Here is a 15615-nt window from a genome sequence, read left to right as displayed (position 1 = left end):
AAAAAAAAAAAAAAAAAAAAAAAAAAAAAAAAAAAAAAAAAAAAAGTGACCCATCTAAGAACTTAAAATCTGTTTATTTTGTATTCTTTTAGGACTATCACTTAGCAGGGGCTGGATGATCTGATGTATAATCATAGGGGTTTTAGGACCCATACAGTTATATATTTTAAAAAATTTTCACTTAAAACTTGAGACTTTCATCTTCCATGGAAAAATCAGGCAGTTGGTAACACTGGCTTGATATTCCTATGTGGCAACAGACAGGAAACTGAAGAGAAGCCTCCCCGTTTGGATGACCAAGTGCTCCCTGAGTTTCCCCAGGTCTGACCTGATTTGTAATAGTTCTCTAATTCATCCATGTGGCCTCTGAAGGCATTTGAGTTTGTGTTCCCTGGTTTTGGGGCATTCTCATAGCAAAGGTTTTGCTGCCAGCTTTCTCTTGAAACTGCTACCCTTTTCCTTTTGAATAAATTCTAACTGCTTGATTTATACATTTGAATTGAGACTTTCATACCGAAATGCAAAGGTTCTTGACAAGGGAAATGATCTCCACTGTTGTTATTAGTCATTGACCCATGGGCATGAGGACTCCCTTTATTCTCAAGCTGGTGTAGACAGGGAAAGAGAGTGGAAGAACATGAGGGCACCAGAGTTCTAGAGGAAATGTCCAGGGACCACCACCAAGGAGGGAGAAGGGGCAAAAGAAACTGAGTGGGAAAAGTGGTACTCTCATTATGACTTCCACTGCCCTCTTCACTTTCTCTAGGGCTGGCCTTTATTATTCACATGTGATTCAGATGTATTGGATAACCGGAAGCAAAGTGACAGCAAGATGAAATAGGGCAGACCAGTGGAAATGCCATGTGGTGGAAAACATGCTGTGGGAAAGAATATTTGTAAAAGAATTTCATGGCTCCATAGAGAGTGGTCAGGCCAAGAGAAATGCCATTCTAAAAACAGAAGAGCCTGGGGTGGCACTTCCTGTGCATAGAATTGTCATGCTTTCCTCATAGACATAGACACGGCATGACCAGCTGGTAAATAATTTGTCCCAAATGAAGGTACCTTCCTTCTGGTTTCTTCCCTAAACAATATGCTGACGATTTTGAAATCCTTCTTAAATTGAATCAATTTGCAATTGTATCATCAGACCTGTTGCAGGTTCAGTTGTTAGGAATTTGTGCTCAGGAAAACTAGAGTTTATTCCAGCGCTGGTTAACATTTTGATGCTATAGTCCATTAAGATCATGTTACTTACGTTACTTAAATCTGATTCAACCTATAGAGACACACTGTGAGAGTTGTGGCCAGAATAGATGATGCCTATCTAAGTGTGGAATTAAACTAAAAACCCTTTCTGTTTTCAAATAAATGAATAGGATTATGTGCTCCACAGATGGTATTTCAATCCCTTGTGTGGGATCCATTACAATAGACTATTTCAACACAAGCTGTATTTTTTTTTTTCCTGTAGAAGTCAATTACTTTGTACAGGAAAAGCTTAGTAGAACATCGCATTGTCGTTTTTTAGTATTAGCAGTTCCCCAAATAAATATTTATTGGGAGGGTCTAAAGCCAATACCTTCATAGGCATTTAAAGAGCTCTACCCACCAGTGATGACAGACTCTTAGTAAAATTGAATAGTATGTACACAGAGGATTTGAGTGTTAGCTCAGATTTTTTTTTTCTCTATGGAGAGAGGGCTCTTTGCCTCTCTCTAAAAGTTCTCCTCATACTCTAGGGTGTTTTTGTTGTTGTTGTTTAAACAGCTTTAGGGAGGTAAAATTGACATACAATAAGCTGCACATTTTAAAATGTACAATTTGATAAATATTGACATATGTACACAATCCTTAAACCCTCACCTCAATCATGATAGTGAACCTATACATCACATACAAATGTTTCCTCATACCCTTTTCTAATTTCTCCCATCCATCCCTCCCTGCTCAGGCAACCATTGATCAGCTTTCTATCACTCTAGATTACTTTGTATTTTCTAGAGGTTTATATAAGTGGACTCATAGAGTATGCTCGCTTTTATATCTGATTTCTTTCACTCATCATAATCATTTTGAGATTTATCATATTGCCCTGTGAACTGTTAGCTCATTCCTTTTTATTGCTGAGTAGGATTCTAATGTATGGCTATACCACAATTTATACTTTCATGTACTTAGCACATTTGGATTTTTTCCAGTTTTTGACAATTACACATAAAACTTCTCTGAAAACTTATGTACACATCTTTGTATAGACATACATATGCTTTCATTTCTCTTGGGTAATACCTGGAGTTGAATGGCTGAACCACTTGGTAGTTGTACACAAGTGGTCAGAGATACTTTATTTGAAATAGTCAAAATCTGGAAATTTTGTCTGGTATTGCTTTGAATCTATACAACTATTGGAGGAGAATCGGTATCTTATTAATAGAGTCATCTGACTCACAAACAAATGCTGTCTCACTATTCAAGATAATATGTATATTGTGCTTTTGTTGGGTAGAGTGTTCTACAAATGTCAAATAGATCAAATTGGTTGACAGTTTTGTTCAATTCTTCTTTACTTTCTCTCAACAATGTTGTTGGTTTTTAGTGTACAGGTCCTTCACATCTTTGACTTGATTTGTCCTTAAGTATTTCATATTTTTTGATGTTATTGTAAGTGGCTGTTCAATTTCTGATTGTTGCTAATGTGTAGAAATATAATTGAGGTTTTGCATATTGACTTTTATCTGTAATCTTGTTAAATGCTCTTTTTTAAAGTAGTTTTTCTGTAGATTCCATTAGATTTTCTAAATAAATGCATATATTTACATAGTCTGTAAATTAAGGCAGTTTTACTTCTTCCTTCCCAACCTATATAAGCTTTATTTATTTTCCTTGCCTTATTATACTTGCTAGAACCCCCAGTATAATGCTGAATAGAAATTGTAAGAGCAAGAATCCTTGTTCTGTTATTAATCTTAGAGGAAAGCATTTCATTCTTTTACCATTGACTATGTTAGTAGTAGGTTTTTCATATTTGCCCTTTATCAGGTTGAGGAAATTCCCTTCAGTTTCTAGTTTGCAGAAATTTTTTGTTAGGAATAAATATATTTTCTAAATGTTTTGCTAAATGCAACATCTTTTGAAATAATCATAATATAATATATATAATATATATATATATATATACACGATTATTTATCATTCAGGTCTACTAATTATATATAGATATAATGTATATATGAGGAAACAAAGCCTCTACTCACCTGGTCATAAAGTTTATCCTTTTGTGTATTGTTGGATTTAATTTCACTAAAATTTTGTTTAGAATCTTTGCACTAGTGAATGAATTCATTTGAGTTTGTTTGTTTCTTTTTACTGCAAAGTGTCTCTGTTTAGTGTTAAGGTAATTTTGACCTCACAGTGAAAGGGGGGGGGAAAGTGGGAAGTAGTCTCTGGCTTTCAATTTTCTGGAGAAAGTTTTTTTAGAATTGGTATTATTTCTTCTTTAAATGTTTGGTATTAATTCATCATTGAACCCATCTGAAATTGGAGGTTTTTAAATGGGAAAAGCTTTTAACTATAATGTAATTGCTTAAAATATATAAGTCCATTCAGGTTATTTATTTTCTACTTGATAAGCTTTAGTAGTTTCTTCTTTCATCTAGTTATCAAATTTATTGGCCATAAAAAAGTTTTTTATTTAACATTTACCTTTAAAAATCTGATGGATTTTTTAGTGATATCACTTCTCTCATTTCTAATACTGGTAATTTGTGTCTGTTCTCTTTTTTCCCTGATAAGTATGGTTAGAAGTTGATCCATTTTGCTGATCTTCTCAAAGAACTAAGTTTTACTTTTGTTAATTTTCTCTTGCTTTTCTGTTTTTTGTTTTATTGATTTTAGCTTTGATTTTTATTATTTCTTTTACTCTTCCTTTCATTGGGGTTTTATTTGATCTTTATTTTCTAGTTTCTTAAGGTGGAAACTGAAATAATTTCAGACTTTTCTTCTTTCATAATGCAGGCATTTGGTGCTACAAAATTTCCTCTATGTGCTGCTTTAACAGCATTTCATAATTTTGACATGTTGTGATTTTATTTTCATTTACTTTAAAATACCTTCTGATTAATATATCTTTTGATTTCTTTATTGACTTTGAGTTATTTAGAAGTATGTTATTTAGTTCCAAATATTTGGAAGGATTTTCCAGATATCTTGCTGTTACTGATTTCTAACTAAATTTCCTTATGATTAGAAAACTGCTTTGTATGCATTCAATCTTTTAAAATTGACTGAGATTTGTTTTATTTCATAGAATATGATCTAACTTGATTATTGTTCTGTATGTTCTTGAAAAGGAAATATATTCTGCTGTTATTGGGTGGAGCTTACTATAAATATTAATCAGATCAAGTTGGTTTTAGTTTCAAATCTACTATATCTTATTTTCTTTTTAATTGTTCTATCAATTATTAAGACTCGTTATTTGAATCTCCTGCTTTAATTGTATCTATTTCTCATTGCAGTTTCTGAAACTGTTATTAGATGCATAAATGTTTGGGATTATCATTTCATTATAATGGATTGAACATATTATCATTATAAAGTGACATTCATTATCTCTAAAAATAGTCTTTGTTCTGAAATCTTCATTTGATATTAATATAGCTACTCCAGCTTTCTTTTGATTAGCATTAGTATGTTTTTTTTTTTAACATAACTTTACTTTAAAAATATTTGCGTTTTTATCAAGTGTGTTTCTTGTACTTGTAAGCAGCATATAGTTAGGTCTTACACTTTTAATCCAATCTGTTAATCTCTGTCTTTTAATTTACATATTAGACCACTTATGGTTAATATGATTATTGATTTAGTTAGATTTGATTTCTGCTTGTCCCATCTGTTTTTTGTTCTCATTTTTGTAGAGGACTACGTGCTCGCAAACGAGACATTCCCAATAAGTCCTGCTCTTGCAAATGAAGCAGGGCATTCCGATAAGTCCTGCTCTTGCAAATGAAGAAGGGCTTTCCTTCCCTGCAAACAGGGAGGACAAAGGAGCCAGTTGCAAACAGCAGACCCTGGGGGCTTGTTTATCTGTAAACATCTTGAAAATCCAGAAAGTTGGGAAAGGTCAGAAAAACAACAATGTGTCTTGTGACTTGGTAACATTCCACAAACGACTGTATAAAATAAAGCGGAGCGTGTCATTCGGGGCGGCCGCCATGTTTGTCTTATCTTGTGTTGTCTTGTGTATTCATTCCTTCGTTTAGGAAACACGCGGACCCCAACACATTTTTCTCTTTTATACTTTCATTTTAAGTTGAATATTTTTTATAATTCTATTTTATCTTCTTTGTTGGCTTACTAGCTATAAATCTTAGTTGTATTGTTTTTGTGGTTGTTTTGGGGTTTATAGTATCCACATTTAACTCTTCTCACATTGTAATTTGAGTCAAAATGATGCTTCAGGGAGAGAATGAGGTATGTATCTAATGGCCAGATTTCTAATTCCCCTCATATCTTTTGGCCATCCCACTTGGACTAGGTTGTGACACCTTTACTTAAAATGTATGACACAAGTTCTGAGTTCTTATATCTCCTCCTTATATAGATGGGTCTTCCATTTTTCTGCTAATGTTTATTTTTATTTAATTTAGTAACTGACTCACCTGAAGATCATTCAAAAAAGCAGTGTATTAGTTACAAATAATGTTTTGCTGCAATAAATAGAGATCTGAAAAATAGAAACATATACATAATAAGGATCATCATGTCATGATAATTCTGGAAGTGGGTGGTTTGTGGCACTTATTTATCCATGCAAAGAATTCAGAGTGAAGGGTTCCATGATTCTCTTGGTCCTTCCCTCAGAGTTGCCTGGTGCTCTTTGCAGATTCAGCGATGTCCACACACCAGGCAGCAGGAAGAAGAAAGAGAAGGGGAGTTGCATTTACCAACTGAATCTGTCTTTTGGCACTGTTTTCCACATGGGCATTTCAATCTAGAAAGAGGGCCAATAAATGTAGTTTATTGCTGACATCACTGCTGGCCATGGTACAAGTAAGATTCTGTTAATAAGGATAGAAGGAAGAATAGACATTGGGTATACAATTGGCAATGTCTGCCAAAGACACTGCCAGTAGTAGCTCTTTGTACTTGCCCTGAAATGACATGAAAACCCTATAAGGAATGGAGAGAAAAGACTTATAGATACAGAGTTTTTGTATTATTATTATTATTACATTTACTAAGTGGAAATGTCTAGGTTCCTAGCGTTCTCAAGCTCTTTCCACCACTCATTAGCCATCTATGGACATCACACATATGGACCACTGGTGGCTGTGGGGTAAGAACCCCTGACCCTAAGCAAAAAGTTAGGCAACTTTGGGGATGGGATGCAAGGAAAAAGGTGTGTGAAGCAGCTGTTTTGGGGCACTCCTCCCTGCAATATTATTTCAAAGATATCCACTTTTTCATCTCAGATGTTTTCTCTTTCATGAGATGCTCTTGATCTCACCCCAGTTAGAATTAACTACTTCCACAGTCCCCACAGTATTGTTGTAACAGTTTTATTGAGATGTAATTCACATACCATACAATTCAACCATTTAAAGTGTACAATTCACCCATTTTTAGTGTATTCACAAAGTTGTACAGCCGTCACACAATCAAGTTTTGAATATTTTTATCATCTCAATACAACCCTTATACCTATTAGCCATCAATTCATATTAAACCACAGCCCTAGACAAATAACTGCTATCCTGTCTATCCATATGGTGTTGTCCATTTGGACATTTCAAATAAATTGAATTATTCAGTATGCTCTCACAGTATTTTTCTGAAACCTCTCTTATTATCCCTGGATTCTACTCTGCATTTATTGAGTTTGATGGATCTATATCAGATTTCCTTTGACGACTAGGAGTTCCCAGTCTGCCATCTTTGTATACACAGTAGTGCCTATCAATGTTCCTAATGCATCAGTAAATATTAAACAGAAGAAAAAAGAGAATTACCTTTCCTTTTTATAAACAAACATAATAGGGTAGGCTGCAATATAATGTTTGGAAATATGAAAGCAAAATGGTTCCTGTGCACTTGTAGTAGCAATTAGATTTTGTAAGGATTTTGCATGTAATTGTCCTCAGACAAAAGTGTGGGGAAGATAAAGTTTATCATGGAAGTCAACTCTCTGCTTCTTTCTCCTTCTTCCTCCTTTGAATCTTTTGACTTCTGACTCCAGGCCATCTAGTATACCTGCCCTGGTATCTGACCCAGAACACCCTCTATCATCCTTTTCACCCCTGCTCCCTCTCACTTCCATTAAAATCCATCTTACATTTTGGTCCACTGGGAGTCAGGGCCCTGGGTTTAATACCAACTATGAATATTGGGGAAAGTACCCATTTTCCTGATCTATTTTCTCATCTGAAAAATGCAGGAATGATGCTCAGTAAAGGCACGTTTAACTCTAAAACTCTATATTCCTCTGTAGTCACAGAATAAATGAGAGAAAATAAGATTTGTGACTTCCACTCTTTGCTCATAACATCAGCATAAAAGGAATTTCTGGGGACAGATAGGTTAGCTGGAAGGTTTGTGTCTCTATTAGACAGTTGTTTTCAAGAACTATTTTGATTCTGGAAACATTTTCCATATTAATTTAAATAAATATATTCTTTAAGACAATGGTATATACTGTCTTTAGAGATATAATTGGTTTATAAAGAAGTCTTTAGTCTGTCTACTCTTCCTTTTACTTTTTTGGCATCACTAGGTGAAAATCCAAAGGGAATTGTATGTGGCAGAAGAAAAACTATTGAGTATAGTTAATGGTTGTCAGTGTTAAAGCCAAGTATTTACAAGTAAAAGGAATGAGGTCCATGTCATTGGTAATGGGATTTAAATGGATTTAGGAACTAAGACTGAAACAGGAGCCTAATTAGAGAAGATTCCAGGGTCATCATGTCAGTGCCCACCTGTCCATCAGGCAGACAGAGTGTCCACAGCTTTCGCTTCAAAGACGTGGCCTGTTCTTCTCATCAGTGTCTCTTGCCTCCTAGTTCTTGAGGGAAAAGACGTCTTGGCTGCCCCGTGCAGCTTGCTGTGTCTGAAGGAGCATACTGAGTGCAGGTTGAGATTCAGCTTATGTCTGGCCTCTAAAAAAGATTCAGACTCAGAATATGATATTTAATGATTTTCTTAAAGATGGGTGCAGAAAAGAAATCATATTAGATAGATTATCTTTGGTTGGGTTATTCTAGTTTTAATTGCCCTTTTAAAAATAAGAAGAAAGGACATGGGTAGGGAATAAAATATCTATTCCCATTCATGGGACAGCCGCACTTATAATGGTTCCTTTGTACCTATTCTTTGTATCTCAGCTACTGAACATTTGCTAAGTGGATCTCTGTTCCTTTTTGTCTTTTCTAGTTCACTTTGGGGTTTTCTACGTGAACAATTAATGTCTTTAGCCTACATTGGTTTTTCATGTGGAACATGTTAGTTATAGAAGCAGCACCCAGAGTAGGTGGCATCTGAAGCTGAATGGGGGAGGTAAGACCAAGATAGTAATTGAGCTCAGCTAATCTCTTGGTGGTGGAGTGGGCGTCTATGTCATGCATGTGCCATAGTCAGTGTTTCTGCACCTTGGTGAGTTAGCACATTAGAGAATATAGAGAGTTCTATAGCTTACTCTGTCCTCCTCTGTTGCTTCCTTTTGCTCTTTGCCGTCTTTGATGAGGTTTGTTGCTGGATGTGGAGAGCCCAGAGATGGTGGAAAAGGGCATGGAGCAGAGATGGCACTTGTATAAGGGAGTCTAATGTGTGAAGATTCTCCATCATAGAAGTAGGATTTTATGTTCTTTCCTTTTAGACTCCATCCCAACAATATTTCTCATCATTTAGATCATTATTTGCCTTTAGGCATCAATGCGGAGAGGTGATTCTATTGGCTTTAGCTTTAATTAAGAAAAAATAAATCATTAGGGAAGCAGATTCCCTCTTCCAATTCCTAATTAACTTACAGGCAAATTTGTTTTCTGCTAATGACACATCCACATTTTGTTTCAGACTTTGGCCAAATGTTAGCTCAAGGTTTTCATAAATGTAATCCATATTTTAAAATTACCATCACGGATTTAAAAAAATTATTATAATTGACTGAACTTCTTGGAATTCATTTCATAAAACACAAAGTTTGCACTATCGAGAATCACACATGAGAACATTGTGTGATTATCGAGCAATCTCACAGTGTTCTGAAGCAGGTCTCCTTTGATTCTGCACATAGAAATCTACTTATTATCTTTTTTGGAGTTAACAAAATAAGAGCAACAAAAAAACAATGGCTTGGGATCCAACCAAATGCAATTCTGATTCTTACTTCTCTGGAACATATGCTTAACTTATGCATTTATTTACACATTCTAATAAGTACTATCTTGATATTAGAGCAAAGTGCTAGGCTGGCTTGTTCAATCTTACCTTTCTTACCAGTTGATTCAGGCGGAACTCAATTGGTGTCACCCAGGAGTTAGGAGTCAACACAACTACAATTAAAACCAAATTTTAATTTCCAGCTTCTGTGGCGTATATCAAATAAATAGTGTTTGGGAGAGAAAGACGAGTCGAGTGGTAAAAAGTGAAAATGAAGATAAAAGGTGAAAAAAATGAAAGGATAGAGAAGAAAGGGAGAGCAGCGAATTGAGACCTGTATAGAATACCGGAAACATTCTCCCCTCGTAGCCAGCTCCTTGCCAGATGAATACAAAACTCTAGGTTGCTCTGATGGAATCCAGCTTTTTGAGTACCCAGAAGTTTTCAAATTCTCAAATGATAATATTAATTATTTTGTCCAATAAAATCTTACATAGATGCCCAAGATAAAAAACAATTTAAGTTGTATTAATATAAATCTACCATATAAATGAACATTTATAGCATTTCTTTAGTATGAAGTTAATTTGTGAGAACTACACTGTTAAACACAAAAGTTTGAAATTCAAGAATATGGAGAATACTTCCTTTCATCAGCCACTACATTCAATTTCTGTGTTTTGTTTTAAATGCACAGTGTCAAAGAAGTCTTGTTTCACATTAAAGGCAAAGAGTATCTAATTTTTAAAACTTCTGGAAATATTCAAACAGAATTTTAGTAGCTTTACTATGTTGATGAAGGATAATTGATAAACTTGGGTCTGAAGGCTGTTAACTGTAATAGTTGCAAACATAGATGCCATCAGTACCTAAGACAAGTGGGAGGCAAACCCTCTTGTTTTGACATATTTACAGTGGGTGCCAGAGTTCTCACTGGTGGAAGAGTCCCCTGTACCCATGCTGCCATTGAACACAGTGTGAGATGGCATCCAGAGCATACCCTGCACTGTTAGACCCAAGCCTACTGTGGCATTTAGTTGAACTTTGCACACTCAAGTATCGTAGTTTGCTGGCTTTAGGTATGTACATACCTAAATTTTAACAAAAGAACAGTACCTTGTGCTTACAAATGAATGACATCTACAAGTTCAAACACAAACCTAGAGGTGGAAGGAGACACTGAACCCTGAAGTTGGCACATATTGACTTAACTTGGCAGCAAAAATCAAAATAATGCAGGGCCAGTGTGTTCATATGTTACAGGCAAGTTCTGCTTTTAATTACAATGAAATATGTAATTGTCTGACTCAAATATTATGAGGTTGCTAAACACTTCCTTCAAGCTCTAGTATCAGAAAATTCTACCCTGGACCAGAGTCCCAAGCTCACCAGTCCTGGTATTCCTCACTAAATCGCCTAGGTGCTAAAGAGTTATTCTGATGAGAGCAAGAGAGCTTGTATTTTCCAAAATTTATGGCCACTTTATTTCATTGTGGTGTCATCTCCCTGTTGGTTTCTTATAACAAATGTATACTTTTCATTAAACTATTCCTAGCGAATTCTCAGAATAAAGCCCCAATACCTTAATTTGGTTTTCAGGGTCTCCCTCTCTACCTTGCAAAGCTATTGCCCCAAACACTGCCCCCAACATAACATTTCTTTTGTTTTTCTTTTTACCTGTTGCTTTTGCTTTCTCTTCACCTAAAATGCCCACCCTTATATATCTCCATGTCTCAATCTTATGATCAAGACCTTAGAAGTAGTCATTTATGGTTCAGCAGTATATATGCACTGTGTATGTGTGCACATGTGTATATATACATATATACACATACATATTAAACATACACCTTAGTGCATAAATCACATATATTAATACTAATGACATGGAAATATTATTGTCATTATATTAAGTGAAAAGCACATTGAAAAATATGATTCTATTTTTTTGAGGAGAAAATATGTAGGAAAATTTCCTGAAGGTTCTACATCCACAAAAATGTTACCAGTTTGAGCTACTGGAGATAAGGCTTATTTTACTTATTGGTGTTTTATATATTTGGGCAGTAAGTCTTTTGTAATAAGACATGCACTAATAAAATGCATCTCTAAAGTACATAGCACCTCATACCACCCTTAAATAAAATTTTAGAATATCTGAACCCCAAACCCTTTAAGTTGTTCTCACAATTATGCATATATCCAGATATTTTAAATAATGTTTAACCAATGTGCATGGTACTAAGGTTGATGATAATGCTAAGATTTGGCACAGCGTATTTTAATGCCTATTTTGGAAATCATCAGACTGTCCATTCACTCACGTTTGCAGTGATGCCCCTTTGTCTGCAAGGGTAGAGTACACCTAAGATATTTACTAACGAAAGAGCATTGAGATTTACTGTTTTCCAAAGACCTGGGTGGCATTTTTCAAATATCCTCCTCAACAGAAAAAGAGCAAGCAATTCTGCTGTGTCATAGTTGTGAACAACGTGTTCACAAAGAAGTGTGACTATAGTTTCTGGTGAATGTATTAGTGAAAAAAATCATAACACATAATCATAATACTCCCCATCCACTCTGTCACTCCGAGGCCCCGACATCCTGCTTTGTGGTTTGTTTCTCCACATAGGCTCCTTCTGACACAAAAAGGATATATTTGATACTCACTGATAATTTTTTTAAAGAGTGAATAAGGCAATTTTCCTTGAAACGTCTTTTCTAATTGAGCATGAAGTAGAATAGAATAGTAGAAATGATGGGATTTATTTGGCGATACTAAAATAAGAAGGGGAATTGTTTGGTCCTACAGCAGACTGTAAGAGGGCTGAGGAATGGATTGAAGAAAATTATCAAGCATGCATGTTGTTTTTAAGTGATACTTGAGACTTGGATGTGCAACAGCTGTGTTGTTGGCTTTTTTTTTTCTTGTGCCAACTTTCTTTATTTGATTGATTTTCTCTCTGACAGCCCACTGTGCTGATAAATGTGTCCACGGTCGCTGTATTGCTCCAAACACCTGTCAGTGTGAGCCTGGCTGGGGAGGGACCAACTGCTCCAGTGGTAAGTTTCCACCTGCTGTTGTCTGTCTCGGGATGTTTTTGCTCTAGGGGCCTCCTTGTCTGCAGATGACCCTGGGTCATGCTTTCCCTCTTCATCTCTACACAGAGCGTAGTGTGAATGCCACGTCCATCTCAGTCATACCGTTTCTTTTAAATCTGTACATGTACATATACATTATTTGTTAATTAAGTATAAAGAAAAGTTCTTGGAAAGAAGGAAACTTCCGCAATCATACAACAGCTCATACTTCTGTGGATGTGAATGCGTTTTCTAGAGTAGGGTCCACAATTTAGACTCCTTACCTCAGTAAGGCAGTTGTGGTAACATAGCTATTGTATCCTAACTTCTGTTTTTACCTGTTGATTTCTCCAAGAAAATTTCTTGGTGGTTAAAATTTACCACCTGTTGGTTTTTAACTCAGAAGTGAAATTGGTATTTTGATGCTAACATATCTTTTGTCTCTGCATTCTGAGATGCAAATAACGAGTACTTGTTCAGATAACTTTAGGGAGACTTATCTGTCATAAATGAAAATTCATGAACATTTTGGTACTTGTTAAATCAATTCCTAACATAGTATATCATTTGTCTCCATTGTGTTAGAATTATAATTCTAAAATGATGGTATTTTGGACTCAAAGCAGTCTACACCTAACATTTCATATTCATTATTGTAAAGATTATATCATGGAATGTCATGTAATACAGTTGCTTTTCTAAATTTCCCAGTTTAAACCAAAATCTTCTGGCTAACTTGTTGCTGTGCACATAATTGCATCCACTTCCTTTTCCTTTATACTTCTTTTTTCGCCTTGAGAAACGTGAGAAGGAATTAAAGTGCAACTAAATTGTAATGCGTGAAACATTACATTTAGAAAAGGAAACAATTGTTTTAAAAGTTAGCAAGTTCGCATGACAGCACAAATTTCTCTTCGTTGCCATCAAGGAATTTTTTGAAATTAGTCTGAATGGACTTATTTCAACAAGCTGATTTTAAAAATTTTTACTTGCTTACTTTGGAATTGGGGAGATTATTTATCTTGCTAGGACTACTTGTTTCGGACTTGTGATCTCTTGGCTCTCCTTGAAGCAGCATCTCCAGGGGAAGCCCTTGTGCCGTCTGTGCACAGAACGCTTGGTGTGAAAGAGCCTTTTTACTGTACCTTAAACTGACTGGGAGTGTGTGTGTGTGTGTGTGTACGCGCGCGCATATGTGTGTGTCTTTCTGCCCCTGACAGGCTTCTCAATTCCAGGGAAAAACTGTCTTGCAGGGTTTTGTTTTGCTTCTGTTAGAAATCAGGAGGAGAGTGGGCATTTTGTTCACATGCCATTAAGGCAAAATGTTTGGGATGTGGGATTTGGCTCATGTCCATTTTTCTGGCCGACTGACCTCAAATGTGATGTTGCTTTCATTAACTTTTCCAGTTTAAAAATCAGTTGTGCCTAGACATCTTGAAGAAAAATAACATTATTATAAACTAGTGGGATGGGAAGAGTGGGCATCTTCGTCATTTGAAACTGTGTGGTTTGCCACTAATTCCAGGACAAAAAAGCTACAGAATAGCTTCAGTTGTATTCATACTTTGTCTCCTAAGAACTGCAGACTACCTTGAGCTAAGGGCTCAGACTGAAGAGCGTTTGTGTAAGCAAAACAAAAGCCTACATGGGTTTCAGACTCTCTAGAACTGATTAGGACCTTCTAGAAAATAAACTGTTGCTTTATTTTGGAGTTTAATGGAGACTCTAGAATTCTGAGAACAGATGTTCTTGAACACTGAAATATGATACTGAGGCAACTTTTAGTTTATTTTTTACAAGTCATGTTTGGCTTTATGATGAACAAAAGCATAAATAAACATGAACAGATGTCTGAAATGTTTAAAGGTGTTCTGAGAAAAACATTTCTGATACCTTTTTAAGCAGGTAAAAAATGATATTCTGAGCTGAACCCAGAATATGGGTCTTGCTATCTGGGTTTTGTCTGTGGCAATCAGCCTAATATCAGGAAATATATCATTTTGTTTATTCTTGACCAGATAATTCTGGAACCAAAATCTATTGTCTAGTAATATGCTACTTAGCAGAGTTTAAATGGCCTAATTTCAAAGGATTCTATTTCCATCTCCCCTCCTCTTTGGTTATTGTTATGCATCAATTTGATGGTGTACGTTAGATCCATAAAATAATTGCTTTGATAATTAGACTGGCTCCTTGTATCACTTATGGTACAATCAGGAGACAGAAACCACAGTTATTTTTAAATTTTTAAAGTATAAATTTGTTTTATTTTGGAACACTTTTAGACTTACAGAAAAGTTGCAAAGATAGTACAGAGCTCCTGTGCGCTCAAACCCAGCCTCCTCCATTATTAACTTCTTAAATTATTATTAGTTTGTCAAAACTGGGTAACTGACAGTAGTATATTACTATTAAATCAACTGCAGATGTTATTTGAATTTTATCAGTTTTTCCACTAATGTCCTCTTTCTCTTCCAGATTCCAGCTCAGACCAACACACTACATTTCACTGTCATGTCTCCCCTGTCTTCTCTGGTCTGTGACAGTTTCTCAGTCTTTCCTTGTTTTCATGACCTTGAAATTGATAGTCTGGAGGAGAACTGGCCAGGTATCCTGTAGAATGTTCCCCAATCTGCGTTTGTCTGGTGTTTTTCTCATGATCAGACATGGGTTATGAGTTTTGAAGAGAATACAGGAGTTGAAGTGCTCTTTCTCTTCACATCATGTCATGATATCCATGTGACATCACTGATGTCATCACTTGGTTAACCTTCATCAGTTGGTTGAGGTAGTGTGCTAGGCTTCTCCACATAAACTTACAATTTTCCCCTTTCTGTACTCTACTCTGTAGAAGCAAGTAACTAAGTCTATCCCACCTTTAGGGATGAATGGGCAGGACTCAAGTTCCATGTCTTTGAGGAAGGAATATCTGCCTATATTATTTGGAGTTTTTCTGTAAGGAAGATTTGTTTCTTCTCCTGCATTTATTCAAACATTTATTTATATCAGTAAGGACTCATGTGTATTGATTTGACATTTTGGGTTATAAAACAGTATTACAAAATTTATTTTGTTGCCCAGGTCATTCCAGCTTTGGCCATTGTGTACTTTTTTTGTTTTGTTTTTAGACGGAGTCTCGCTCTGTCACCCAAGCTGGAG

General features: G+C 35.6%; 1 protein-coding gene across 1 annotated transcript in view; it reads left to right on the top strand.

Annotated features, from left to right (window-relative positions):
- The window catches only part of MEGF10 (multiple EGF like domains 10), a 138921-nt gene that overhangs the window by 33732 nt on the left and 89574 nt on the right, over positions 1 to 15615 (top strand). Inside the window, exon 4 of the mRNA XM_017860991.1 lies at positions 12346 to 12438. Within this exon, the coding sequence (XP_017716480.1) occupies positions 12346 to 12438 (93 nt within the window). The remainder of the gene's footprint in view (positions 1 to 12345; positions 12439 to 15615) is intronic.

The sequence above is a fragment of the Rhinopithecus bieti genome, unplaced genomic scaffold (assembly GCF_001698545.2).
Source record: "Rhinopithecus bieti isolate Rb0 unplaced genomic scaffold, ASM169854v2 scaffold_58409, whole genome shotgun sequence".
Taxonomy (NCBI): domain Eukaryota; kingdom Metazoa; phylum Chordata; class Mammalia; order Primates; family Cercopithecidae; genus Rhinopithecus; species Rhinopithecus bieti.
Note: the sequence above shows the minus strand (reverse complement) of the source record. Positions and strands in the feature narration are given on the sequence as shown.